Source organism: Bactrocera oleae, chromosome 4, assembly GCF_042242935.1.
Source record: "Bactrocera oleae isolate idBacOlea1 chromosome 4, idBacOlea1, whole genome shotgun sequence".
In the NCBI taxonomy this organism is placed as follows: Eukaryota; Metazoa; Arthropoda; class Insecta; order Diptera; family Tephritidae; genus Bactrocera; species Bactrocera oleae.
In genome coordinates this window covers 17,069,458-17,095,594 of record NC_091538.1, presented here as the reverse complement: position 1 = coordinate 17,095,594, position 26,137 = coordinate 17,069,458, and the positions used below count along the sequence as shown (strand labels likewise).

Below are 26,137 nucleotides of genomic sequence, written 5' to 3'. Positions count from 1 at the left end.
TTTTAAGTTCATTGGCTCACTTTGTCTTACTACTATATTTTACTTCCCGCCAGAGAAAATTTTATTAAAATCATTGGGGGCATAGAAATGAAAATAGCATTAACTTTTAACATTGCTTAGGTATATTTGAGAACTTATTTTCAATTACACCATATATGGAGTAAAGGCAGCCAGATGTATCAAAATCGTGAATATCAGTTATATGGGAGCTAAAGCAAGTTTTCGCCCGATTTTATTCATTTTAGGCACAAAGAACACTGTTATTAGAAAAATATGCGATCTCAATTTTATCAAAATAGCGCTCACAATGTGGTATAAGGTCAGCGAGAAGTTCGAAAATCTTCATATCAGTATATAGGGTCTAAGGGAATTATTGATCCAATTCAATCCATTTTTGACACAAGAGTTTATTGTTATCAAAAAACAAAAAATTTTCCCTGAATTTTAATTACGTATCTCACATATTGACCGATATTTTCGGCAAGAAGTCAGCCATAAGCTCTGGGGCCCATATTTCCGGTAACCGATTTTGACAATTTTTAGATCTGAGATGGCAAAATTCATGCAAATTTATAACCCGATAACTTAATTAGTGCTTGATTTGTATACTGGAAAGTGAAAAAATCAGATATGAGTTTAAAGCAGAGATATAAGATTTCACCTAAATGTGTGTGGTGCCACGTCCACTGGCCAATTTTGACACCTGCTTCAATAAAGGGAGTGGACGTGGTTATCATTCGATTTCACCTATTTCCATGCTGTCGCAAGAGGTGTGGAAATGATATGTCCTATGAAAATTTGGGTGATATAACTTGAATCGTTTGGGAGATTTGTATCTTAATTTACGCCTTAGTTTGGCAATTTATAGGTTTTCGATTAATGGCGTTTTGTGGACGTAGCAGTGATCCAATTACGCCCATCCACGAACTTGTCCACACTTTTTTGCCAAGGAACACCTGCACCAAGTTTCATTTACTCAACTTATCGCTTCCACGGACGAACGGACAGACAGACAGTCACTCGTCTCTTCATTCTGATCATTTATATATATATAACCCTATATCGCCGACCACTGTTTTAGAGTTTTGAAAATGATAGCTTTGTGCGAGCTCTAGTTCAAAATAGTAGAAGTACGCAAACACGAAACCTTGTAGATTCTAAAACAATTTATTTTTTAATTATAGTTATAAGCTTGGGATTAATAAGGTATTTTGAGTTAAAAATTATAAATAAATTTTCAATACGGTTTTTAAGATTCAAATTTTTATAAATTATTTTTTAACCCCGTATTTAGGGTTGAATTTTTTCAATCCAGTGTTCGGCATTAATAATTTAAAAATTATTTTTTGTTAAGATTTAATAATTAAGATTACTAAATTAAAAAAAAAAAATAGTGCAATTGTTAATTCAATTATTTTTTTATGCATTATTTACAACTCTCAACTAAGCAACTAGCTAAAACTTGAAAGGAATGATTTGTGGATTACTGATGAAATAAATAATAGTTTCCAAATTAAAAATATTCATTCTTGACGCTTTATTATTTAATTAACTTTCATGTACAATTTTTCCTTCCTCTTTTCATTATCGTTAAATATTTTTGTTTTTATATTTACGTATATAATTTAATAAAATTTTAACAAATCACTAGAAGTAGCAAAAAACATACTACAAATACACAACACACCACTTCTAGCAGAATATCATGAAGTTTTAAATTATTTAAAGACAGTGTTAGATTTTTTTCAACGAATGCGTTACGTTAAGGCGACTCTACTTGGCTTTACCGCGTTCTAATTATAAGCTAAAAAAAATAAAACTATTAAGTAAATAAAAACATAATTGATTGTTTCCGTCCTAAAAGTCATCATTAAGTATACAATGCAAGATACTTTTAGAAGTGTTGCGTGTAGATAAGTGAGTGTATGTGTGCCTCTGTGCGGTTTGGAGGGCAGAAAACATTATACGCATTTCGTCAATAAATTACATAAGTTGCATAAAATAAAGGGAAGGTGTTTAGTTTGCTGCTTATATAGCTTATCTCAATATAGTTGCATAGAAACAGCGCGTTTAGAACTTTTCACAAATCAAAATGATTATTCAGCGAATTACTTAAAGATGACATGTAAATACAAATGTACGCCACTCCTACGCAATTTGTAGTGTTGATGATTACGTTGATCCATTTAATTACTAAAGTTTAATTAATAGGAACGTATTGCTGGTGGCACAGTTTGTACGGTATCATCCAAAGTCTTATCAATGACTGGGCGGTACTTGATTTTGATATCGCCAGCATCGCCGCATACCCATGTCAAAGTATGTTTGCGCCAATGTTCGTCCAATGGTATCTTCTGTTGACCATCAACAGGCTTGCTGAAATCCTATGTGTTAAAATTTAATTATTGAGTAAAACAAAAAACGGCTGCGAAAACAAAAAAAAAAACTACTTACATATTCATCGATACGTATCTTGTAGTCCTCGCGCGCATGTGCACCACGCGACTCTTTGCGATTTTCAGCTGCAACAATAGTCATTTGAGCGTTGGCCAAAAGATTTTGTAATTCGAGCGTTTCAGCCAAATCGGAGTTCCACACATTCGATCTAAATGCGATGAGTTTAACTCAATATAAACAGCTACACAAGAGATAAATTGGTAGTTTAGACTTACTTGTCAATAACTTTGACATCTTGGAACTCTTTGTAGATCTCCACCATCTTCTCGCAACCTTTCTTCAATATGGGGCCATCACGGAACACGGCAGCGTGACCCTGCATTGTCTTTTGCATTTTCAAACGTAAATCGGCGGTGGTAATCTTGCCATTATTGTTCTTAATTTTATCCAAATTAGCAACCGACATCTCACCAGCATTCTATGAAACAAATTTTAATTTTTTATTTCATACATACAGATAAATATTTCAGTTAATTGCCAATTTCACTCACATCCTTCAAACTGGGAGCTGGCACGCCGGGCTTGTTCTCTTCGGCAATCGTAAGCGCGCAAGCACGACCAAACACGACCAAGTCCAACAGTGAATTCGCGCCCAAACGATTGGCACCGTGCACAGACGAACTGGCAGCCTCACCGGCGGCATACAAACCGGGCACTACAACATCACAGCCGTTCTCATCGATGGTCAATACTTGGCCCTTGTAGTTTGTTGGGATGCCACCCATATTGTAATGCACTGTCGGCAGCACTGGGATGGGTTCACGTGTCACATCTACGCCGGCAAAGATCATTGCGGTCTCGGAGATGCCTGGCAAACGTTGTGCCAATTGCTCTGGTGGCAAATGATGCAATTGCAGGAAAACGTGATCCTTTTCGGGTCCGACACCACGACCTTCCATGATTTCGATGGTCATTGAACGTGACACCACATCACGTGAAGCGAGATCCTTGGCAACTGGTGCATAACGCTCCATAAAACGTTCACCCTTTGAGTTGACCAAGTAGCCACCTTCACCGCGACAACCCTCAGTAATTAAACAACCGGCGCCATAGATACCGGTCGGATGGAATTGCACGAATTCCAAATCCTGTATGGGCAAGCCTTGGCGTGCGACCATTGCGCTACCGTCACCAGTACACGTATGCGCTGATGTGCACGAGAAGAAAGCACGTCCATAGCCACCGGTCGCAATGACAGTGTTGTGTGCTCGGAAACGATGTAGTGTGCCATCTTCAAGATTGAGCGCCAACACACCTTTGCACTTGTCATCCTCAAATATTAAATCCAATGCGAAATATTCGACGAAGTAATTGCAATCGTAGCTCAACGACTGTCCGTATAGTGTGTGCAGCAGCGAGTGACCTGTACGATCCGCTACGGCGCAGCAACGATGCGCTTGACCACCCTTACCGAATTTCAAACTTTGACCACCGAAAGCGCGTTGATAGATTTTACCCTCGGGTGTGCGCGAGAAAGGCATACCGTAATTTTCCAATTCAATGACAGCTTGTGGTGCCTCGCGTGTCATATAGTGAATGGCATCTTGATCGCCAAGCCAATCGGAACCCTTCACCGTATCGTACATGTGCCATTTCCAGTCGTCGTCTTCCATATTGCCGAGCGCCGCATTAATACCGCCCTGTGCGGCAATTGTGTGCGAACGGGTGGGAAAGAGTTTGGAGATGACAGCTGTTTTGAAACCTTCAGCCACCAAACCGAAAGCGGCACGCAGACCGGCACCACCAGCGCCAACAACAATGGCATCGTAACTGTGATCGACAATTGGGTACTCTTTGGAAATGGCATCGGTGCGTACTTTGGCATCATTTTTGCCATGTGTAATGTGCAGTTCACGCTGTGGCACAACAGAGGCGGTGCGTAGCTGGAAATATACAAACGAATAACAGTTATGAATTTTACGTGAGTTTAACTTTTATAAAAAGTTGTTTAATATTAATTTGGATTAAAAATTATGTAAACGGATTGAAATAATAAAAACAAAAATTATATGATACAAGATTAACGGATTTCTGTAAATGTAAAGATTTGTGGTTCTGTCATTAAAATATTTACAATATATTACACAAATTTTATTTTTTATATAAAGTTTTTTTTAATAAATATTTTATTCAATATGGTATTTCTTTACATGTACTTCTTAACTAAAGCGCCATAAGTAATATAGTTGATTATAACATAAGTCATAGTAATAGTTATGTAATTTCAATTGATTGGAAAAAGAGTACAGAAGTTATAATAATAATAATAAAAAAATAATAAACAAATAAGTAATAAAAAATTATAACCTATAGACGTATGTACATATAATCACGAATTGTGAAGTAATAAATAAGTTAAGAAAATATTTAGCTCTCTTTCTATTTATTACGATTCTATCATAGGTATGTCATTAATGAAAGATAATTACGAAACACATTTTTCACTAATCATTCCGCTGTTCGTTTTCTAGATAAATACTTTGTTTATTTCTTTACGTAAATTGTTGTATATGTATATTATTTAATTAAGTAAACGGTTTCGTATTTATACTCCACGCTTTCATCTTAGCATGTATGTATAGGTCTATTCGCCATTAATGTCTCCCATTGCGTTAAAACACGAAAATATTGTAACTTACTGACAATTTCGAATGTAAAATGCAATTAAGATTTCGTATGTATTGTAAAAAATTATATCAAAAAGAACCAACAATTATGTGCACCTGATCAGGTTTTATTTTAATCGCAAATATGCGACTTATCACACACGCTCTTATCTTTTTCTCTACACGCTTATCGAAAGCACACACTTAAAAATTTTTTAGCACAACTAAATATGGAGTGGTACTTTTGTTATTTTGTTTAAAAAAGTTTGTAATACTTTTGTCAGTAAACAGTTTCGTTAAACCTATCTTTAGTGGCATTTTAGTTATTTTAATCAGCGATAGACACAAATCTATAAACTTGTATGGTTTAAATAAATGCAATTGAACTGCAACATATCTTATCTTAGATTACGATCCGAAGCGAATAATCTTTCACGATCTTAAATAATCAGATCTACCTAATCTGAATGCACACACCTCTTATTCCTAAAATGGATAACATTTTCATCAACATTCGACTGATTCAGCCCGAGTTAAATAAATATTGCAGCTTTCATAAAACGCTTGATGGCGATTGTGAAGCGCTCTTGATTTTAAACTATACAAAATCTAATAATAAAGATGAAATTATGTTGATTACACTTAATTTAAACAATAATGTTCAGGTAAATCCTTTCGGTGTGGCATATTAGAATTATAAAACATTTTTTATTCACAAAACATTACCCGTAAACTAATTGTACTAGTTATATTTTTACGGTTAAATGTAATTACATTTTTTTGCATGTTTTAGAGCTGTGTAATAGTAAAATTACAAATGAATACAAACATACATTCGAATACATATGTACATATAAATATTTAACACGGGCTTTTAATCAAACTTATTCGAGTGGTATAAAGTCGCCGGCAGTCGTTTGCACAGCAACATCTATAATATGCACATATGCATGTGTTTATATATAGGAAGTAGTACGCTATAACTAATTATGATCATTACTACAGCTGAGCTTGGAAATGGTGGGATGTAATGTATTCACTAGCTGTCATGCAGATTGATGCTTAATATAAATCGGATACTCTTCCGGTTAGGCGAACTCAACTCGTGGGATTGATATAGTAGAGACTATTAAACTTTCGTCATTAACATAATACTACTTAATATATAGATATACAGATTAAAAGTTAACTATATCATCACTCTTATATTAAATTAAATCAGCTGACATCCTTATTTCTTTGTCATATTTATACATATGTACTATATATACATGTAGTCCACCTTTACGAATAAACAAAATATATTCTACATTAAATGAATAAGCTTGAGTTATAGCAATAATGACGTACCCATTACAACGTCACCAAATAGCGATAGTTCGTATAGTTCATCGGACGAGACAATTATGTATGTATGTCCAACACTCTGAAGGGTAATAAACAAAAACCTTTTGAACGTTGTACTTGAAAGTTCCAATAGAATATACCCTAAGCATATGTATAATTGTTCTTAGTTTGCGTTTAAAAATTATTAAATTGATTAATTATTAATTTGTCAGCGGCTAGACTCGTCTAGAGATTGGAAAATTTTTTAATGTACGCTTAGTGATACATAGAAATGAGAGATTCACAAATTAATATTTTTTTACTAACACTAAAACAATTATAAAAATATATACGATGACACAGTTGCGGCACGCACTACACACACCGAATAAAACCGTGGAATATATAGGTAGAAGATGCGAGCACAATCAACGAAAGTGATAGGCAAAGAGAATTACCCGTAAGATACTGATTATCAAAACAAAGCTTGCTGATATGTATAAAGTAAAGCGGTGAAAGAGCGGCATGAAATCAGAAATCGAGCCCTCCAGCGGCATTGCGTTCATTATAGTGAAGGTCATGGCACAGTGTCATATTTAGTAAAATAAGAAATGTTTAGACAATATTTTATATTACTTCGAGACCTAAAACCAAATCTTTTCATGCTAATCATTTAGTCATATGTAAATATATAGCTATCTACACAATAAACAAACATGTTTAGGTATATATGTATGTTCATAAACTTTGGAGAGGTTGGGCAAAAATTAAATCAACGATACACACCTTAATCAAAAGAACAGACAAAGAATAATACTCAAGTACTTCCAAACACCGAAAATGCAATATTAGGAAAATATTTATAATAAAATAGATAAAATAAGAATGCCTTTTTTAAGCTGCTTTCATCATTTATTCTACATATGTATTTCCCACAATACACCAAAATAAATATCAGTGTTATATATACATACATACGTCGCAACATGTTTGACTGATTATGCAAATAAAAAACTTTTGAGATATGCACCACATTATTAGCGGCGCAAGCATTGCAATCATTTTTCAATGAAATATTTAATTCTTATATAAAATTATAAATTATTAAAGAAAGATTGCGCATAAAAAGGTTACATAACAAAACAGCCAACACCGTCTAGCTTCTTCGTTAGTCGCTGACGTCGTCACTACCACTAACTACATTCCGTATATAATGGCACACAGTATGCTTGTGAAAGCATGCGGTCTTTGGTGCTACCGTGGCCCTTTTTCTATTCAGTCGAGCCTCTTAATGGTAATGTTCACCAGAAAATTGTTAAAAATATCATAGAACAAACCAATTTCACAATCCCACGGTTAGTGCTTCTTTTGATCGTGTTGTTTATTGCTTCTTCAGTGCAATAATCAACCGAAATTATCTTTTCCCCTCGCCAAAAATTCGGAGAATCGCAATTTTTGAGCTTAATGTGTAATAATGGTTGTGTAACCGAAGTGAAAAAGCGAAATTCATATGCTATTTATTGCATATACATAAACTTGAAATTATTTTGTCCTAGCCTGGATAATGGACACTTCCTGATATAACTCTACTCCTTTGATTTACGTCCGATGTTTAACTTACCATCACCGCTGCATTTTTGGCCAAAATCGATGGTACTCGCATTAGGCTCGACATTTTCGTAATATGAAATACTTTACAGAAAACTCCTCTTATTGAATGCTATTTGAATGTTTCACTGCGCCTATTTTAAAATAAAACCGATTATTATTATGTTAACAAAATGTAGTCCTTTCTTATTTTTATTACAATTCAAATTCGTTCCAATCTAATTGTCAATTCGATGAAACTTCTCGCGCTCGCACCGACCGACTGATGAGAAGCAGCTGCCCAATGCGCCAATGGGGAAAACAAAAACAATTCTGGCAATAGCGTTACCAATTTTAAATAAATTAATTTTCGTGATGAAACAATAGAAATATTGTGTAAATCAATTAGAAAAAATAAGAAACTAAACTAGTAAAGTAAATAATAATAAATTATGATTGAAACTTACACAATAAATCCCCTTTGTCGTTTTCCACACAGTCGTTGTAATGAAGATGATATTACGCAGACACAGGGTGCTACAAATGCATGCCTCTCAATTGCAGTAATCTGCTTCTGCTTATGTAAATATGCTATTATCAAGCTTTCATTTATATTAATTGTAAAAAAATGCGTATGACTATTAGTCACAGATATCAACAAAAATACGATATATCAGAGAAAATAGTTATTTGTACATTTGCCATTTATTCAAATCTGCTATTTCCCTTTTCAAGAGTTAACAACCCTGTAGTTGAACGGAAACAGATAGGCGGAAATTAAGTAAAAAACATTAGATCTTATACTAATAAAAATACCTGAATAAAAGCAATATAATAATAAGATTTATAAAAAGGGTAGAAAATTTTATTTATGAAAACTGCGAAAAACAGTATTTTTGAAACGAACATTTTTAACAAAAGTCATATGAAAAGAATGAAAAATTTTAATATTATATCAGACTATTGATCGAATGTTAATTAAATGTGTACCATTAATTTTATTTTACATTGTTAATAGTTTTAAATATGAGGCCTTTTAAACATTTACCATTTATGTTAGTAGTGAACAACCGGAAATTGGTAAGTATTGATTAAAGTTAATATAAGCTACAGAAATTTGTATTATACTTCCTTATATGCGTACATTTAAAATTGTCATTTGTTATATATTTGTGATTTCAGTTACCACCTTTAACAATGCTTCGATCCTCAATACGTGCATTAACTTGTGACAGTCAAACACGCGGCGATGCCAAAATAAGCAAAGGTATTTCAAAGGCCTATCCAGTGGTAGATCACGCATTTGATGCTGTCATCGTTGGCGCTGGAGGTGCTGCTTTACGTGCCGCAACCACTCTAGTAGAATTGGGTTTCAAAACTGCCGTTATTAGCAAAATTTTTCCAACACGATCGCACACGATCGCTGCGCAGGGTGGCGTAAATGCCGCCCTAGGCAACCAAATGGAAGATGACTGGCGTTGGCATTTCTATGACACAGTTAAAGGGTCAGATTGGTTGGGCGACCAAGATGCTGCTCATTATATGACGCGAGAAGCACCACGCGCCATTTTAGAACTTGAAAATGAAGGTTTACCCTTTTCTCGCACTGCGGATGGTAAAATATATCAGCGACCATTTGGGGGGCATACCACAAATTTCGGTAAGGGCCGTGCGAGACGTGCCTGTGCATGTGCCGATCGTATTGGTCATGCTATCTTGCATACGCTTTATGGCAAATCACTCGCTTACAATATTAAATACTTTATTGAGTTTTATGTATTGGACTTGATTTTTGACAATTATGCTTGCTGTGGTGTCATCGCCATTTGTTTAGAAGATGGTACATTGCATCGTTTTCGTGCACTTAATACTATAATAGCAACAGGCGGCTATGGACGAGCCTATTTTTCGTGCACTTCCGCTCATACCAATACAGGTGACGGAAACGGAATGGTCGCTCGACAAGGTCTACCACTACAGGATATGGAATTCATACAGTTTCATCCAACGGGTATGTATGGTCCCGGTGTACTTGTCACTGAAGGTTGTCGTGGTGAAGGAGGATACTTAGTGAATGGAAAGGGCGAACGGTTTATGGAAAATTATGCACCAAAAGCAAAAGATTTAGCACCTCGTGATATGGTATCACGTTCAATGACTATAGAAATAATGGAGGGACGTGGTGTAGGACCCAATAAAGATCATATTTTCTTGCAATTACATCACTTGCCAAGAGAAAAATTACTTACCCGTCTGCCTGGTATTTTAGAGACGGTTAAGATTTTTCTTGGCATAGATGCGACTAAAGAATCTATACCAGTAATACCTACTGCACATTACAACATGGGTGGTATACCAACGAACTATCGTGGACAAGTATTAACGATTGATATGGATGGTAATGATCGATGTGTGACTGGCTTATATGCGTGTGGCGAAGTCTCATGTAATGTGCATGGCGCAAATCGTTTGGGTGCTAACTCACTATTAGATCTCTTAGTCTTCGGCCGTTCTTGTGCTTTACATATTTCCGAAAACCACCGAGCCGGCTGTCCGGCACCGAATTTAAAGGATGTGAGCTTTTGTAAAACACATACATATATACTAAATCTCAATTAATATTGAATTTTGCAGAATGCAGGCGAAATGTCTGTGGCAAATTTAGACAAATTACTTCATGCGAATGGTAGTGTTACCACTGCCACATTACGCCTTGAAATGCAGAAGGCAATGCATCAGTATGCAGGTGTATTTCGAATTGGACCAAACCTGCAGGAAGGTGTAAAGAAATTAACTAAAATCTATAATGATTTCAAAGATGTGCGCACAGTAGACAGGTAAGTAAATAATGTAAAAATATTATTATATATTATATATATTTTTTTTTAGATCACTAATTTGGAATTCCGACCTGATTGAGACACTAGAGCTGCAAAATTTGCTCGTGAATGCTATGTGTACAATGGTGGCCGCTGAAACCCGGAAGGAGTCCAGAGGATCACATATGCGTGAGGACTTTAGAGAACGTATCGATGAATATGTAAGAAAAACAAGAAAACCCGTTATTTTCAGTTGCACTGAAGCTAAAATACCCTTCACAAATAAAAAAGTTTCCATACAAAAGCTTTATTTTGACATGACAGATATATGTTTAGACCATCTTACCTGAAAAATTTCGGATACTGTTGCATGATCTTGAGCAATATTCTGTGCCAAATTTCGTGAATATATTGTATCTTCTCAAACAGAAAAGTTTTTCATACAAGGACTTTATTTTGGTCGGTCAGTTTGTATGGCAGCTATGTATATGCTATAGTGGTTCAGTTGAACAGTTTGTTCCGAGATAGTAGCAATTGACAATAATCCATGTCAAATGTCGTGAATATATCTTGTTAAATAAGAAAAAATTATATACATGAACTTGATTATTATCTTTCAGTTCGCTAAATCAACACAGCTCGTCACTTTAACCATTTATATATATTTTATAGGATCCCCGACGTTTCCTTCTGGGTGTTACAAACTTTGTTCAGGGTATAAAATCTGCTCTGAGTAAAGATATACGAGTACTACATAAATTGGATTTGCCTCACACACAACTCAAACAAATATTCACTTCATTATTAAAATTATATGATTGTTAATGTTTAATTTTTACTCATGCGAATAACTTCACAGGACTACAGCGAAGCTATTGAATGTCAAGAGAAGTGTTCGTTCGATGAACATTGGCGCAAACATACACTTACCTGGATTTGTGGCGATACCGGCGAAGTTAGAATTAAATATCGTGCCGTTGTTGATACGCCCTTAGATGATAGTGTGGAACATGTTCCGCCCGCTATACGTTCATATTGAATGCTGATCAATAAACACCAATTACAATTAATTGATTTAATATTCAAGAATTAATTTTACTAAAGCGCGTCAACTTAATGAAGATGTACATATTGCGCGAATTGTTTGTCAATAGTTTAATATTTTTAACATTTTACAATAAAGGATACTATAAAAACACATTTTAGAACATACATATAAAATCCATTTTATGGCAAATTTTCGAAGTAAAAAAAAAAATATATATATATATATAATTAATACTCATGAGGATGTGGGTGGCGTCACTTTCTTTCCGCAACGCATCGAATACTCCTCCTCTGTTAAATCGGATAAGTGGTTTATACCCATTTTCCATGTAACTTCGCCATTCACATATTTTTTGTTGTGTTCTTCCACCATTTGCTTGGATTTAATGTACCGTTCACGACGCATTTTATCCTCAGCATCATCAGAATAAACTTTATTGAACTTCGACTAAAAGTATTAAATTACGATGGATATTTATAGATGTCTAATATAACGAATAACTTACCTTATACTCCTCCCATTCTTGATCGGAAACAAGTGACATTGTTATATCTGCCGTTTACTGTTGCCGATAAACAACTATGCTCTTATGAACTTTTGCTTTATAATTTAAACAAAATGAAAATATCTCAGAAGCTGTATTAATGTTGATAATAGCCACAGAAATGACTCATTTAATTTTGTAATTATCTTTGTCGAAATCGTGCCTGTATGCAGAACAAAGGCAGAAAAAAGTTGAATACAAACAAATATTATAATAATACAAAACAATTTTCGATCTGACGAATAGCAATGGAAGAAAACAACAGTATCAGCTGTTAACCAAGGGCAACAAAAAAAAGTTTATAAGTGCTACCACCTGTTTGTTTTCTACAGAGTTGCTTCACATTAGCTGGATTTCGAAGTTTATACTCTCCGACTATTAAACAGCAGCAAATTCAAATTTATTTCATCCATTTTAGAGATTCATGGCATATGCGTGTGCATTTAAAATAAGTTATAAAAAATTCGACAATAAAGCAATAATAATCTACATATATAAAAATGAAACCCGTTTCTTGTTGTCACACCATAACTTGAGAACGGCTAGACCGATTTGACTGTTTTTTTTAAGTTTTCTAATACTCTGTAGAAGTTCTTAGGGAAAAAAATATTAAGAAAATGTCTCAGAAAGATTGAAAAAATACAATTAATTTTGCATATTTAAAAAAACGCGCGTAACGAATGTCATCGTCATTCACAGCCATAGATTATATTGAAAGAGCATCGTTTGTTCGGAAACGAGGTTACCTAATTAAATTCTATCGCACTAATTTACTAATTTTTGAAAATTACTCGCCACAATTAAATGTACCGACTTTGACGGTAATATTAATAATATCAGTGATGATTTCATTTTAATGTAAGTATTTAATAATAATAAAATATTTATACAATGAGTTAGATTTCAGAACGCAGTATACAAACTTCGCATAACCTATTTAGTAATCTGTGGTAATCTGACGTTTGTTTTGTTTTAAAGACCAAGAGTGTAAGTTTGTTGTTGTTTGCTAATAAGTGTTTGTTAATCAATCAAAATTTCGTATACATGGCTAAACAGAAAATATAAGGGAGCAAACTTTTATTTTCAGTTGGATTTCGTTTTTAAAAATGCCACCAACCAGACGCACAAAGTTAGACCGCAGAACTCGAAATACTGCAAGTCAAAGATATATAAGAGCAAATCAAACAATTTAACTGTATTGAATAGTATGTAATTAATGTATACCTTAGCCACAGCATCGCGTGGACGGGGTCCTCTAGTAATTAATAAATAACTATCTCAACCAGTGGTTTTAAATATATAAATTTATGACAACCGGCGTTTAAAAGTTGTTTGTAGCGTTTTGAGTCGAGATTACGTCGGCGAGTTTTAATTACATATCTGAATGAATATGACTCGGATGGGTTCATTTAAACTGCGCGCAGAAATCGCATTTTTTTTCGTAGATAGATACAACCCAATGAAGATAAGAGGTGTTTTCATTTTGGTACAACATTTCTTATGTTCGTGTAGCTGAAGTGACTCTATGATTTTTTATGTGCTCGAAACTGAAACCATTTCGGGGAGTCAATTGAAGTCATTAAAAGTATTTCGCTGTAGGCACTGAAGCCACCCCAGCTGTGGCTTATAAAAAGTGTTTGGAAAATTGGATTAATTGGATATTGGCCTGCTTGCAGTGACTTAACAGGAGCCTGTTTTGAAGGCAGTAATACAAATTTGTATTAAAATACATGGAAAGGTTTTTTTTTGGTTTTTTGTCAGTCCAGTCAAATTTGATCAGATAGTATATTTTAAATTTTCTGATTTTTTGTTGGGATTTCTTTTTATTTCTTTTCAAATTTCCTTATTTTAAATCGTGTTTTCTGTTATTAAGGAAACCCAAAGCACATCATTATCAAAATTATTTACGAGTATAGAAAGCCTAAACTGCCCTATGAAAGAGGTTTTTTAATACTCCACTTCCACAAAACTTGAATTACAACTGTTTTGTTAACTCTGTAATCAATTATTCTTTACATTTCTTAGTAGCTCCACCTTGTTCTTTCTCGCTTCATATTTACTCTGTACAAGATGTCACAGCTTTTGAAATTTTCTGTAGTGGTGTCCAACAACCTCTTCGATGCAGTTATTTACTTCAAAATTTGAACTTTAAATCCTAATTTGTCTAAAGTTTGCAGTTTTTCATGAGAATTCAATATTTTTGATATTAAACATTTCAGGGTTTGTTATGCCGAAGTCTTACTGCATCCGAAGAAAAATTTCGATTTAAGGCGGTTTGCTATTCCTTCATTTTTGAATAATGTCACATTAATTTTAGTGAAAATTCTTTAAAAACTAAATATGCCAATGTTTATACTTACCTTTAAATCTTTTAATTTCTAGTTAGACAGTAAGTATGGTGTTCGAGCAATAATGAGCCTGTGTTTTTACATTAATGAAGCATACAAGGCCAAATGTTTTGAATTGTAAACTTTTTGTACAATTATATAAATTTTTATTCTTTTTTTCTTAATATAATGCAATTCTTTCATAGGCGTATATTTATTTTTATAAATTTATTATGTGTATATAATAGCTAAATATTAAACGCAAAAGAGTGTTGTTAAAGATTATTGTGAATTTTGCGTGCATTTGCATATAATTTTTTTAAGTGTAATGCACTTATAATGTTAATTTATGCTTTCTTTTGTAATGCTTTGCAGTTGTGTGTAAAATGAAAAGCTTATCTCAACTTTGCTAGAGTAAAAAAAATATAATTTGAATATTTTGAATAAGGGTCACAAAAACAAACTATGTTAAGTAATTAATATTTTCTTGCTACAGAATGTTGGCTTCAGTATTTCTAAGCAATACATTTAATATCTTTTGCTTGTGGCAAAAAATTGTTAGAAATATGCTTCTGTATCTGTAAGGTGCAATTTCAATTTTAACATGCGAACTAGTGAATTATTAAGGAATATTCATATAACAATAGCGTATGGATGGTGTTACTTTTAAAAATGTATTTAATTAATAAACTTTCAAAAGTCCCCATAAAAATTGTAAAATCTTCTTCGTAAACTTAAATTGTATTTGTTCCATATTAGCCATCAATATTGCAGTGTGATGTTTTTTGTCACCTGGCTTGAGCTTGGTTGCACTTTCATTTTTTGTTTTTTGAAAATTCCACTAAAATTCCAAAACAAAAATTTAGTTGAAATACCACAATAGTAACAAAAACGTTTTACTCAATGTGCACAAAGTTACTAAAATCTCTTAAAACACAACTGCAAATAATAAACAAAACATATTTAACAATCACGCGACAGTCCTAAAACTAAAGCTAGCTAACTAGCTTCTCAAAATTAAAAAAAAAAAAAATTAAAAATAAACAAACAATACGTATACACTTATGTAGCTTTTCTATCAAAGAAAAACCATTAATAAGCATTAAATAAAATGCGTTATATATATATATATATGTGTATGATTTTCATATATTATATAATATATAACATAAGACTTAAGTATTAAAATATTACAATAAAAATTGCCAGCGGAATATTTTTTGTTTTTCGTTTTAACATAATAAATTTAGTATAATATTTTGTAGCTGCTAAATTGCTTTCATTTAAACAATTGAATCAATTGCTTTGTCATAAAACATACTTGTAGTTGTTTGCAATTAAATTTGAACTAAAACACAAACATTTAAAATTTGGACAAATTAATGAAAAAGCGGAGAAACAAACAAAACAAAACACATGCGGCGACAAAGACGAAGTGCATTCTATGTCAGAACATAAATATTGAATATTTTTCTTTATATATATATATTATTATCAAAGCATACTACAGTGATGTACAGGGAAATATATGCAAAAAATGTAGAACGAATTACATTAAATGCATTTTTTAAGTTTTGAGTTAAATGAAATTCTACACAAATTAATAACCTCAAAAAAATAATGTTTTTATATATGTAAAATTTTTCATTAAAAGATAATTTGTACAATGGAAAATTGGTTTTGAACAATTTTCGAGCACATTAAGCTTGAATTTACAGAAAATAATATTTTAATATTTTTCAAACATAAGAAGCTGGAATTTCTAGAAAATTATATTTTTAGAAATAAATTTAAGAAACAATTCATTTGCAAAAATTCGGAAACAATTTGAAAAATTAACGAAATGTGTATACAATTAAAGCTTATTCGTAATGATGCTCCAATTAAAGCTTTGTGCAGTAGATCTGAAATTTCAATTCAATTTCGTCGAAATATACTTTAGTAATAACAAAATGTGATAACTACTTACTGCAAACTGCTTTAGCCTAGAATATATTTTCCTCCGCATTAAAGTTTTAAAGCTCTTTAGCACATTATTTTCACATTTTCTTTTATTTAAGCACAAATTATATTTCATATTATGTATATTATCGATTTTTTTTTCATTTTTAGATGTTTTTGTATGAGTAAAAGTATTTGATTTCCTTTGTTGCTTATATTTTACACGCTATGGCAGTTTATTAAATATATTTCATTTATATTACTATTTGATTTGTGTTTGTATGTGTGTGTGGAACTATTATATATAAAGTTAAGAAGTATAAGTTTATTTTTAGTTTTTTTATACATTGTAAGTTTGCAATATTTCTTGGAATTTTACTTATTACTGGATTTTTTGTTTAAATTTTTATGTAATTATGTAATTTTTTTTTAATTTTTCGCTGTATGAGTTTACATTGAAGCGCGACGTGTAGTTTATTTTTACTTCTTTTTTGTTGGTGGTATGTTATGTAGTTTTTTATTAGTGGTAAATTGTAGATACTACTACCTAACTAAAAGTGCAAATATGTTATTTTTTTATTTATTGCAATGATAATATAACAGTTCCAGCCACCAAACTCGAATTTCAATCGAGCCTAATGGTTAGCATCGCTTGTTTTAGCCTGAATGTAGAACTTTGAAGAGTTTTTAAATGGTAAAATGTATTGCATTCAAATTTTAAAATTCGCTCAAGTCATTTTAGAATTAGATAGAAATTTTAATTACTCTACTAGTTATGTACATACGCATATAGCTGATTCTCAAATATGTTCAAATTCATGTTGATAAACTGCTATAATTGAAGAATTTATCGATTTTCAAGGAAATTATTAGTTATAATATTTAAATTGAAAGTTGTATGGCAGTTACAAAGTCGTTTTTGTTCAAAAAGTTGGATTACAAAAATGTGTTGTGTTTAAAAATTTTATTTTAGTGCTTTTATCAACAGCACATTTGGAAGTAAAAACTTGTTTAAGCCTCCTTAAATGATTTTATTTATTTATGTTGAAACAGCTGAAAATGAAATGAAAATAGTGAAGAAATCGTTAACAAATCCTATAATACTAGTAGTTCCCACATAGTTTTATTGAAAGCTTTAAATACTAGAAATGTATATAGGCGCAAACATATCCAAAGTCTGTTTTCAAGCACTTTTGTTCAAGCATTTTACATGATATGTTGCTAAAACAACAATAGTGCCACTTTATAATTTTGACTTATGTACTTTTCATTCAATATGAATTGCTTAAGGGATAGTAAATATATTCGGAAGTATATAGAGAATAATAATATGATGATTATGGACATCCTACTGAATGTCACAGCTAACCTTTTCAGCACGTTGGTGAATTTTAAATTTTAACACAAAAAAAAAAACATTTCAAAAACGCTATTTTGCAAAATCGAATTTCATTCAATACATAAGCTTGTTTTGTGTTTTTCGGTTAATAACATTCATGCACATGCAGATTAAAGTGCAGATTTAGAATATATAGATGAAGGTAAAAAAAAAAGCTTCGCTGTACGTGCACTATTGCATTGCAATTTAAAAAATGTAATTTTAATATATTTTACACGCCTTATAAAACGAAAAAGTCTCTCTTACAAGTTAGTTTCGGTAATATATCGTGTTATTTTTATTATAATTTGAATTTTGAATTAGATGTTAAACAAATTTCTTTATATTTTCATAATTTATTAAATTAATAAATGCTATGTTTCAAAAATGTTTCATCTACACTTTGCATGCAGCAAATTTATATCTTCCTAACTGTTCTCGCCATATCTTTTCCTATATACAAACACTTATTTCTCACTCCCAACTAATGCACTTCGCTTAAACGCCGCCAATCGTCGCCTAGTTTAAATGTTTATGTATGTATGTACGTCGATCAATTTATTTAATTAATTTTTTGTCCTACCTGACACATTTTTTTCATTTTTTTATAAATCTAAATTCTTTTGCAATTTATGTTTTCATATATAAACGTCTATATTTATTTATTATAAAAAAGGTGTTGTGTGTTCTAAATATTTTTTGTTGTTTTTATTTAATATGCATATTTTTGTTTTGTTTGTTTGCAATAATAAAAATAATTATCATCATGTTTCTTGTTGTTTGTCATATTAATGTTTTCATTTATCTGAAAATTTATAATTTATGCATTACATTTGATTTGTTTTTTACTGTTGTCCTTAAATTTAATATACATATAATTTTACGTTTTTTATATATAATTAAAGAGCTGCTCTTCATTGTCCTGCCATTAATAAATTTGCATTTTGCCTCAATTAATAAAATTGTTGTTGTTTTCAATTAATATCTTAATTATCCTTTGTTTGTTACTTTTGATGTCGGCGTTGCCCCCTCATCGCTTTGTCGCTTAAATGTATTTTAATTTATTTGCATTACCGTTATATAAGTATGTTAAATGTTCGCTGGTTTTTCGTGCATTAACTCTTGTATGCTTTTGCTCTAAATCGTTTTTGTTGTTGCTTGTTGTTTGTTTCAAATGCAATTGTTCTCTCTTTTTGTTGTGGTTGTTGTTGCATGACATTTACTTAAATAATTTCTAGATTTTGTTGTAGTCATATTTTCATATTTATACGATTTTTCATTATTTTTTTATTATCATGTTTTGCTTTAATCCTTATTTCCTTATATATTGTATGTATAAACTGCCTGTTTATACTCGCATCATTGCTTCGTCCTTCTTTCATCTACACTCTTTTTACGTAGCTGCATTAATTTAGTTGCTCTGTTTTTTTTTTGTTTTTGTTACTTTTCTTATTTCTGTTAAGCTGCCTTTAATTATTGCTTGTTCTCAACTTAAGCTTCGGCCTTCTTCTTTTCCTTCTTCTTCTTCAAGAACGATGGTGTCCTAAGACCCTTCTTCTTCTTCTTGTCTTTCTTGGGCGAACCATCCGTGGACACATCCTGGAACCGTAATAGAAATTTGCAATGAGAATATCGTTTGGACCAGTGTTAGTAAAACATACATGCGCACACAATGAAGCAGGGTTGCATTGATGGATATGATTATGCATGCGTTGGTTATTTTTAACACACAAAAGAAGTGCTTTCATGGATCGGCACTCACATGAAGTGATAAAAAATGATATGGAATAACTATAGCGTAGTGGGATGAACACCCAGCTAAGGTGAATTGTAGATTGAAAACGTTTTAACTATATTCTTGACTCTTTACTGAATACATATTTTCTCCCAAAGCATAAAATAATTATTAATTGAGTATAACCTTTAACTACCAGGTGTACCGGTATGAAGTGAGCGTTAAGATACAAATGTGTTGGTAGGGAACATTTGTTGTGAACAAGCCTTAACTATTCCAACGGATTTTATTCCAGCAACTTCTTTCATTAAAACCCTTCCACGAAGTTATGAGCTTTCAAAATTCAACCAATTTTTGAAAATTTGATTTCAAATGAGTGCATTATGTTAGCTACACATTCAGCGCCGATTTAAAAAATATAATTTTTAAAATAAATCCGAAATGAAAAGCTGTGTCTAGAAAAGGCTGGACGAAGAGAATGCTACATTTGTGTTTGAAAGTTTTTCGATCACCACGTAGGAGAGATTTTGTATATTGCTATTTATTGCTGAGGTCCTGCTTATGCTTTGAAAATAATTTAATTTTAAGGTAATCTTCGAAAATAACCGGAAGGTAGTTTTACTTTATTTATATATGTACAATATATACAGGCTGTACAAATAAGGCGTAGATCTCGACAAAGTGAGGTTATCTCATCTGTGCTGTCACGAAAAACGTAGGACGATGAAAGTTTCTGCTACTGAAAGAGCTATATAAAGAACGTGAAGAGGCACAAATGTTTCAAAAGGGCAGAGAGTTCTGTGCTTAATGGAAAAAGTATAAAGAAAAAACACAAAAAACTCTTTTATATCACGATGGCAAATTATGGGTGCTGCTTGTGAATCTTCTATTTCGGAAACTGAAAAATCAGCTCTGTTGTACTCGTTCCGATTCGTTTAAGTTGTGAAAGGAAGCAACCAGAAGTCATGATTATACTTGAACTTCGATTCATTAGTAACATGTTTGTATTGATCTCAAAATTCGATGTTTGAAGATGGTTATAAAGGTTATTGCATAAAAACGATCCATCCTAAATATTTAAACCGTGTTTGATTTTATAAAAATTAATAATATGACCGTCGTGTTGTTGGAATTTTATGATAAACTCTTTTAAGTCAATATATAGAACGTTGAATTACAAAATATTGTAATTTGCAAAACAAATGCAACAAAAACAATGTAATAATAAAATTAAACTCCACTTACCTCTTTACTGCTTTGTGAAAATGTGCTCAAATGAGCTTCGGAGTGATCGCCATTTTGTACATTCTCACCTGAAAATGCAATTGCAAAGTTAATATTAATAAAAGAGTAACAAAAAAATTTATATTTCAAATTTAAAAACAAACCGATTTTACGCAAATGAAGGCTGCTGATGGCAAACAACTAATGCACAAATACTAATTATATACAAAACATAAGCAAATATGACATGAGTGGAGTGAGATTTGGGGTTTGTTGGGTGTGTATGTATAAAAAATGAGTGCATATATTATATAATATATATACATGTGTGTTTATATACATGCATATGTTAAAGTGGCATTGTGGAATCTGAAAATGTTGCGAAATGTGTGAAAATGTTGCAGCAAATTTTCAAAGTGTATGATTGTTCGATGGTTAATTTTTGTTTGTTAGAATAAATTAGTATGTACATATGTACATATATATACAGCGTTTACCCAAACACAAATTAAGCTACTTTAGCATGCATATAATCACATGTAAAAAAATTAAATAAATTCACAAGTTGTGTACATAATTCATATGTAGTGCTTGAAGTTTTCATTAATCGTAATACTTTTTGTTTTTCAAATATTTAAATCATTATTTAATACTTATTTTTAAGTAACATGCAGTTTTTAAATACTACAATATAAAAATTATATTAAAATGAAGAACAAAAATTAATCATTGAAAATAAAATTATAAAATCATGTTTACCTGTTTCACCTTGATTAGTGCTTCACTTACATAAAATTATGCATAAATTGTTTAATTCTTATAGTCTAGTTGAGCTCTTGTATGCTTAATTTGTAGGCTTCTTGTTTCCATTGCTTAAACTGCTTAAAAATAGTTAGCTTAATATTAGAATTTATTTTAGCTTAGAGTTGATTGATCACTTAATGGTGCTTAAACAGCCGTTTGACGGCACTCTTTTACCAAAACACATTGTGACATAATAATTCAGTTAAGACTATTTAATTAACCTTTTCGACTTAATATGAAGACTGTTGATGTTGTTGTAAAATCTATATAAAATGTGCCACAAATAATTTAGGACGAGGAGAGTGTATTTGACCAATTCCCAAAAGCTAGTGATATGTTAATTTCGCTGAAGAACGTTCCACATAATAAGTTCAGTTAATTAAATTACAACAGATCGCTCTAGCGGGAAATATTGATGAAGAGCGAAATTTTTTTATAAAATATATGTATCCTGTACTTTCTTGTGCTGCTAAGTCTGTTTTTATCAGTTTTAAAAACAGTTATCCGTTAATAATTATCTTTAAGGTCGACTTGAAAGTTGAGGTTATGGTAAACAAATTTTGATAAAATGGTTGGCTAAGTGAGGAGAAGGTTTAAGGGTTTTAATTGCTAATTGTACTTATATACATATGTTAGGTCCGAACACAGAGCAACACAGTAACACTTTTACGACCTTTGGTTTCCAGAGACTTACTCCAGATTGAACATTTTAAAACGAATAATACTTTCAGTGTTACTACAGTGTGTCTGATAACTATCAACATGAAATCAAATTCGAGACTATCTTAGCTGAGGTCTCAGTTTTTTTTTTTTTTTTTCTTGGAAATTTAAAGGCATTTTTTCACCCATACAAATTACACCATATTAGAAATATGTACGCTGTTGAACACATTTAAATGTATGACTAGTTTACACTAACCAGCACAATATTTATTTAAAAAAGAACCGAATAATATAAAAAATATATGTTAATAGGTATTTTTAACTGTGTTCTGAAAATATCCGAAGCTTTAATTTTTAGTAAAACTTTTAGTAAATTTTTTTTTAGCATATTTCTATAAAAAAAAATGTTGTAATTTTGTATTTAGAAAAGTAATGCAAAATATAATTCTTTATTTGAAAATAAAATGAATCACAATTTCATTTTTTAATGTTTTTTAAGTTTAAAGTTTAAAGTTTAAAGTTTTAGTTCTTTAAAGCTATTTTTCAATCATTTTTGAATACTTTTGAAAAATTGTAATTGAATTACCTTTTTTTTTTTTTTTTTGAAAAATAATAGCATTTCATATGTAATACATATTTTCATTACGTACTCCACTTGGCTTTTGTGCACGAATTTAACCTAAAGAATTCAAATATTTTTTTATAAAATAAAAATTTAATAATATAAGAGTCCACTAATTGTGTTACACTTCAATAGTGTAGTATTTAAGAAATGTTTGCACACTGGCAGTTCACTTGCCGGCACTTAGGGAGGTGCGCAACTCCTTCGATATCCTCGCCACCTTCATCTTGCAGTCACACATGACCGCGTGATTGTGCAACGCATTGGCGCAGATGATGCCATTCAACAGGTTCTCTAACTCCTGTTCGAGCATTGCGACCACCTCGCGCTGTTGAGGTGACAGCGGTTGATCGGCTTTAGTGGCAGCGCCATCCACGTAGCAGGTGGAGTCCGTAGAATTACAAGATGCTGCGCTGTGCGAATGGGATTGTGTGTGCGCCGTTTTGCTGCGCTTGCACTGCTTACCGGCACCTAGAGTACCTGCTAAACGCAAGTCGCTCAAAGTCTCCAGATGTGCGGTGTGTTGCAAGAGATGACGTGCGCTAGCGTGCGACAAGTCGAGTAGTGAACTTTCATTATCGGTCGAGTGCTGCTGTGCACCGGCACTCAACTGCTGAGCAATCACGTTGATCTCCTCGTTAATGATACGCTCCAATTTGCGACGAAATTCCGACTCGTGCGTTTGCAATGTGCGCGCGCAATCCGAGTTCTTCACATTAATGTTGATATGTATCTCCAGCGAACGCAATGATGAGGCTGCTGATGAAGAGCCAGCTTCCGATAGCGAAGCGGTGACATGTCGATAATGTTCGTGTGGTAGACCAACGCTTATGGCGGCGACGGTGGCGGCGGGAGTTTCCGGCGTAACATGCGCAGAATGGCGATTTGGTGCAGCGGACTGAGTTTTCGAATTCAAAGTCAATTTAACTTGTTTGTGTGAGTGATGGGCGTACAAATGAGTATCATCGGGTTCCTCATCATCGCATGAGTTATGTAATTTGCGCACTTTTGGTGTGGAAGTAAGCAATTTCGCATCTGTATGATGTACTTCCTGTTCCGATTCGGGTTTGTGTTCGGGCATCTCATGCGTTTGCGCATGTGCGGGTACAAAATCGCGCAGCAAATACTTAGCACGTTGGGTGGTGGGCGTGTTATTACGCGCAAATACCGCGCTATAATTATCACCTGAGTCGTCATCATAGTGTTGTTGTTGGTGGACGCCGTCATCGATATGATGATGCTCCTCTTCCGCCTCCTCGTCATGATAGTGCACTAGATCGGCGGTGTGGCTATGCGAGCCAGCTGGATAAGAGGTGCCACCGATGGAGAGCAACGATGAAAATTGCTCGGAGAGCGAATGTGCGTCTGTCAGCTGTGGCGTAAGCATATCACGATCATGTTCGGATAGCTGTTGTACGCCACCGGCTATGCTCGCACTCTCACAACCACGTTCACTCGACACCTTGCTGATGCGCCGTCGCCGTTTGGTAGACTCCAATTTTATTTCTTTTACCGAAATATATGAGCCATTCGAATCATTGTTGTGTGTGCTGTCGCTGTGCGTTGGTGTGTGTTGTGCCGCCCCCTCCTTGCTAGCATTACTGGTTAGTCGTAGCGCTTCGCAGGATTTCAAGCGTGGCGCACGCGGCTGCCGAGTTGAGTAAAGTTCACATTGTTGTTGTTGTTGTAAATAACCAGTATTTAAACTCAAAGCAGTCGATTTAATGAAAGCGATTACCTTTTCACGCTGCAACTGTACGGCGGTGAGCAAGTGAGCTGGATGTATGGTGATGTGTGGTTGATATGTTATCGGATAGTTAAAGCCATAATGAGAGCAGGTGCGATAGGGCTGCATTGAGTAGGTGTCAGCAGGCGGCGAAGAAGATAATGATGTCGTATGAGTGACTGCGCCCGCTGCGCATTTGTCGCGTTCGGCGTCCTCATGTTCGCGTTCTAGCTCAATTTGTTTGGGTGAGCGCTCCAAGTTGTTGGTGTTTGCCTTGAGCTGAGCCGCTCCATCTGGTAATGGATATGTGTAATGTGGAAATATTTCAATTTTATGTATCATCCAAACATTAAACACCAGCAAATGTTGCCTCGGATATATTTTGCTCAAATCTGCGTTGCGCGGCTTATACAGAAAAGCATATTTCTCAGCAATTGCTGCCAGACTTGTAAAATTGTGCACAGTTTCGATTTTCAAGTGGGTATATTTGTGTGATGAATGAATCTCATATGCTTGATGAGTATGGTTAATATGAATTTTTGTGTTTGTTGTAAGTGATAATGGAGTTTGTTGTTGGTGGAATGTAGCTGTAATGGCATGAGAAATGGTATATGGGTATGTGAGACACGAGAGGCAAAACGTCCGACATATTCTAATATGTACGCGTACTCAACACATGTAGACAAACGAAGACAAAACGATTTAATGAATTTCAACGAAAACGAGACGATACGGGACGACAATTTGACAAGTTACGAATAAAAATACAATTCATATATTGGCACATTTGTTGTAGGTTAGTCTCAAGGGTCTAACATCAACTTCGCAGATACGAATATTTAAACTCTGTTTTATGGAACACTTTTAAGTTGAGAGAAAACCACAGTGATAAGAGAGTTTTAACGGATATATGCAAATAGCTATGGGGGAAATAATTTGCGGTTCTCATCAGCCAACTAGAGAGTCTGACGCTCGCAATAACGTTTACGAGAAGAGACTTAATAAAGTTCCTGGATGACACTCATTGAATGATGCCAATCGCCAGTTTATAATGTACTTCGTCCGATGTTGCTTAATTGGATGGTTTAATCGCGTCAATATACTTAGGGAAACCACTCTTAATGTTTCTGGAATATATTTTTGTTTCATGTAAATGTCTGAGGCGTGATTTCGATGGTAGAAACATAACAGTTATTGTTTGTTCGTTATGATTCTTAACGGCAAGCGAGTAAATATAGTTTCTCATAAACATCTCCGAAGCTTCTTCTACTGCGCCCTTATTGTCCTTTGAGACAATAACGTTGTTTCGTAAGTCATGACCAGTCGAGCA

General features: G+C 33.2%; 4 protein-coding genes and 2 long non-coding RNA genes across 15 annotated transcripts in view; 3 read left to right on the top strand and 3 right to left on the bottom strand.

Annotated features, from left to right (window-relative positions):
• Window positions 1–1,513: 1,513 nt before the first annotated feature.
• SdhA (succinate dehydrogenase, subunit A (flavoprotein)) lies at window positions 1,514–8,326 on the bottom strand. The gene is made up of 6 exons (XM_014238230.3): window positions 8,197–8,326; window positions 8,011–8,131; window positions 2,949–4,340; window positions 2,673–2,875; window positions 2,455–2,605; window positions 1,514–2,384 (listed from the first exon to the last, which is right to left on the bottom strand). Exons 2-6 carry the CDS (start codon window positions 8,062–8,064, stop codon window positions 2,205–2,207), a joined length of 1,980 nt encoding a protein of 659 aa, XP_014093705.1. The 5' UTR covers window positions 8,065–8,131; window positions 8,197–8,326; the 3' UTR covers window positions 1,514–2,204.
• Window positions 8,327–8,621: 295 nt separating this feature from the next.
• On the top strand, window positions 8,622–12,593 carry LOC106619909 (succinate dehydrogenase [ubiquinone] flavoprotein subunit, mitochondrial). 3 transcript variants are annotated; one of them, XM_036375710.2, is made up of 6 exons: window positions 8,622–8,757; window positions 8,995–9,056; window positions 9,159–10,550; window positions 10,611–10,813; window positions 10,866–11,016; window positions 11,655–12,593. In XM_036375710.2, exons 2-6 carry the CDS (start codon window positions 9,003–9,005, stop codon window positions 11,832–11,834), a joined length of 1,980 nt encoding a protein of 659 aa, XP_036231603.2. In that variant the 5' UTR covers window positions 8,622–8,757; window positions 8,995–9,002; the 3' UTR covers window positions 11,835–12,593. The 3 variants fall into 3 exon arrangements, with proteins under 3 accessions (XP_036231603.2, XP_069965275.1, XP_014093711.3); XM_070109174.1 differs by lacking the exons at window positions 8,622–8,757; window positions 11,655–12,593 and adding an exon at window positions 11,468–11,648 and having other exon boundaries at window positions 8,793–9,056; XM_014238236.3 differs by lacking the exon at window positions 8,622–8,757 and having other exon boundaries at window positions 8,886–9,056.
• cer (crammer) lies at window positions 11,936–12,618 on the bottom strand. The gene is made up of 2 exons (XM_014238237.3): window positions 12,349–12,618; window positions 11,936–12,290 (listed from the first exon to the last, which is right to left on the bottom strand). The coding sequence occupies exons 1-2, from the start codon at window positions 12,385–12,387 to the stop codon at window positions 12,078–12,080; spliced, it is 252 nt and encodes an 83-aa protein (XP_014093712.1). The 5' UTR covers window positions 12,388–12,618; the 3' UTR covers window positions 11,936–12,077.
• Window positions 12,619–13,303: 685 nt separating this feature from the next.
• LOC138857208 (uncharacterized) lies at window positions 13,304–13,695 on the top strand. Its single transcript, XR_011396246.1, has 2 exons — window positions 13,304–13,374; window positions 13,475–13,695. It is a non-coding gene; the product is annotated as an uncharacterized lncRNA (long non-coding RNA).
• A 1,146-nt stretch (window positions 13,696–14,841) lies between these two features.
• The window catches only part of hts (adducin 1-like protein hts), a 79,583-nt gene continuing 68,287 nt past the window's right edge, over window positions 14,842–26,137 (bottom strand). For 2 of the 8 annotated variants that reach the window (XM_070109171.1, XM_036375701.2), the window contains 2 exons: window positions 21,014–21,081; window positions 14,842–19,632 (listed from right to left, as the gene is read on the bottom strand). In XM_070109171.1, coding sequence (XP_069965272.1) covers window positions 19,525–19,632; window positions 21,014–21,081 — 176 coding nt within the window. In that variant the 3' untranslated portion in view covers window positions 14,842–19,524. Of the gene's footprint in view, window positions 19,640–21,013; window positions 21,082–23,067; window positions 25,395–26,137 lie in introns of those variants that run through there. The other 6 variants (XM_070109170.1, XM_070109172.1, XR_011396243.1 and 3 more) reach the window with 4 other exon arrangements.
• Window positions 19,634–21,019, top strand: LOC118683240 (uncharacterized). The gene is made up of 3 exons (XR_004979173.2): window positions 19,634–19,856; window positions 19,968–20,356; window positions 20,419–21,019. It is a non-coding gene; the product is annotated as an uncharacterized lncRNA (long non-coding RNA).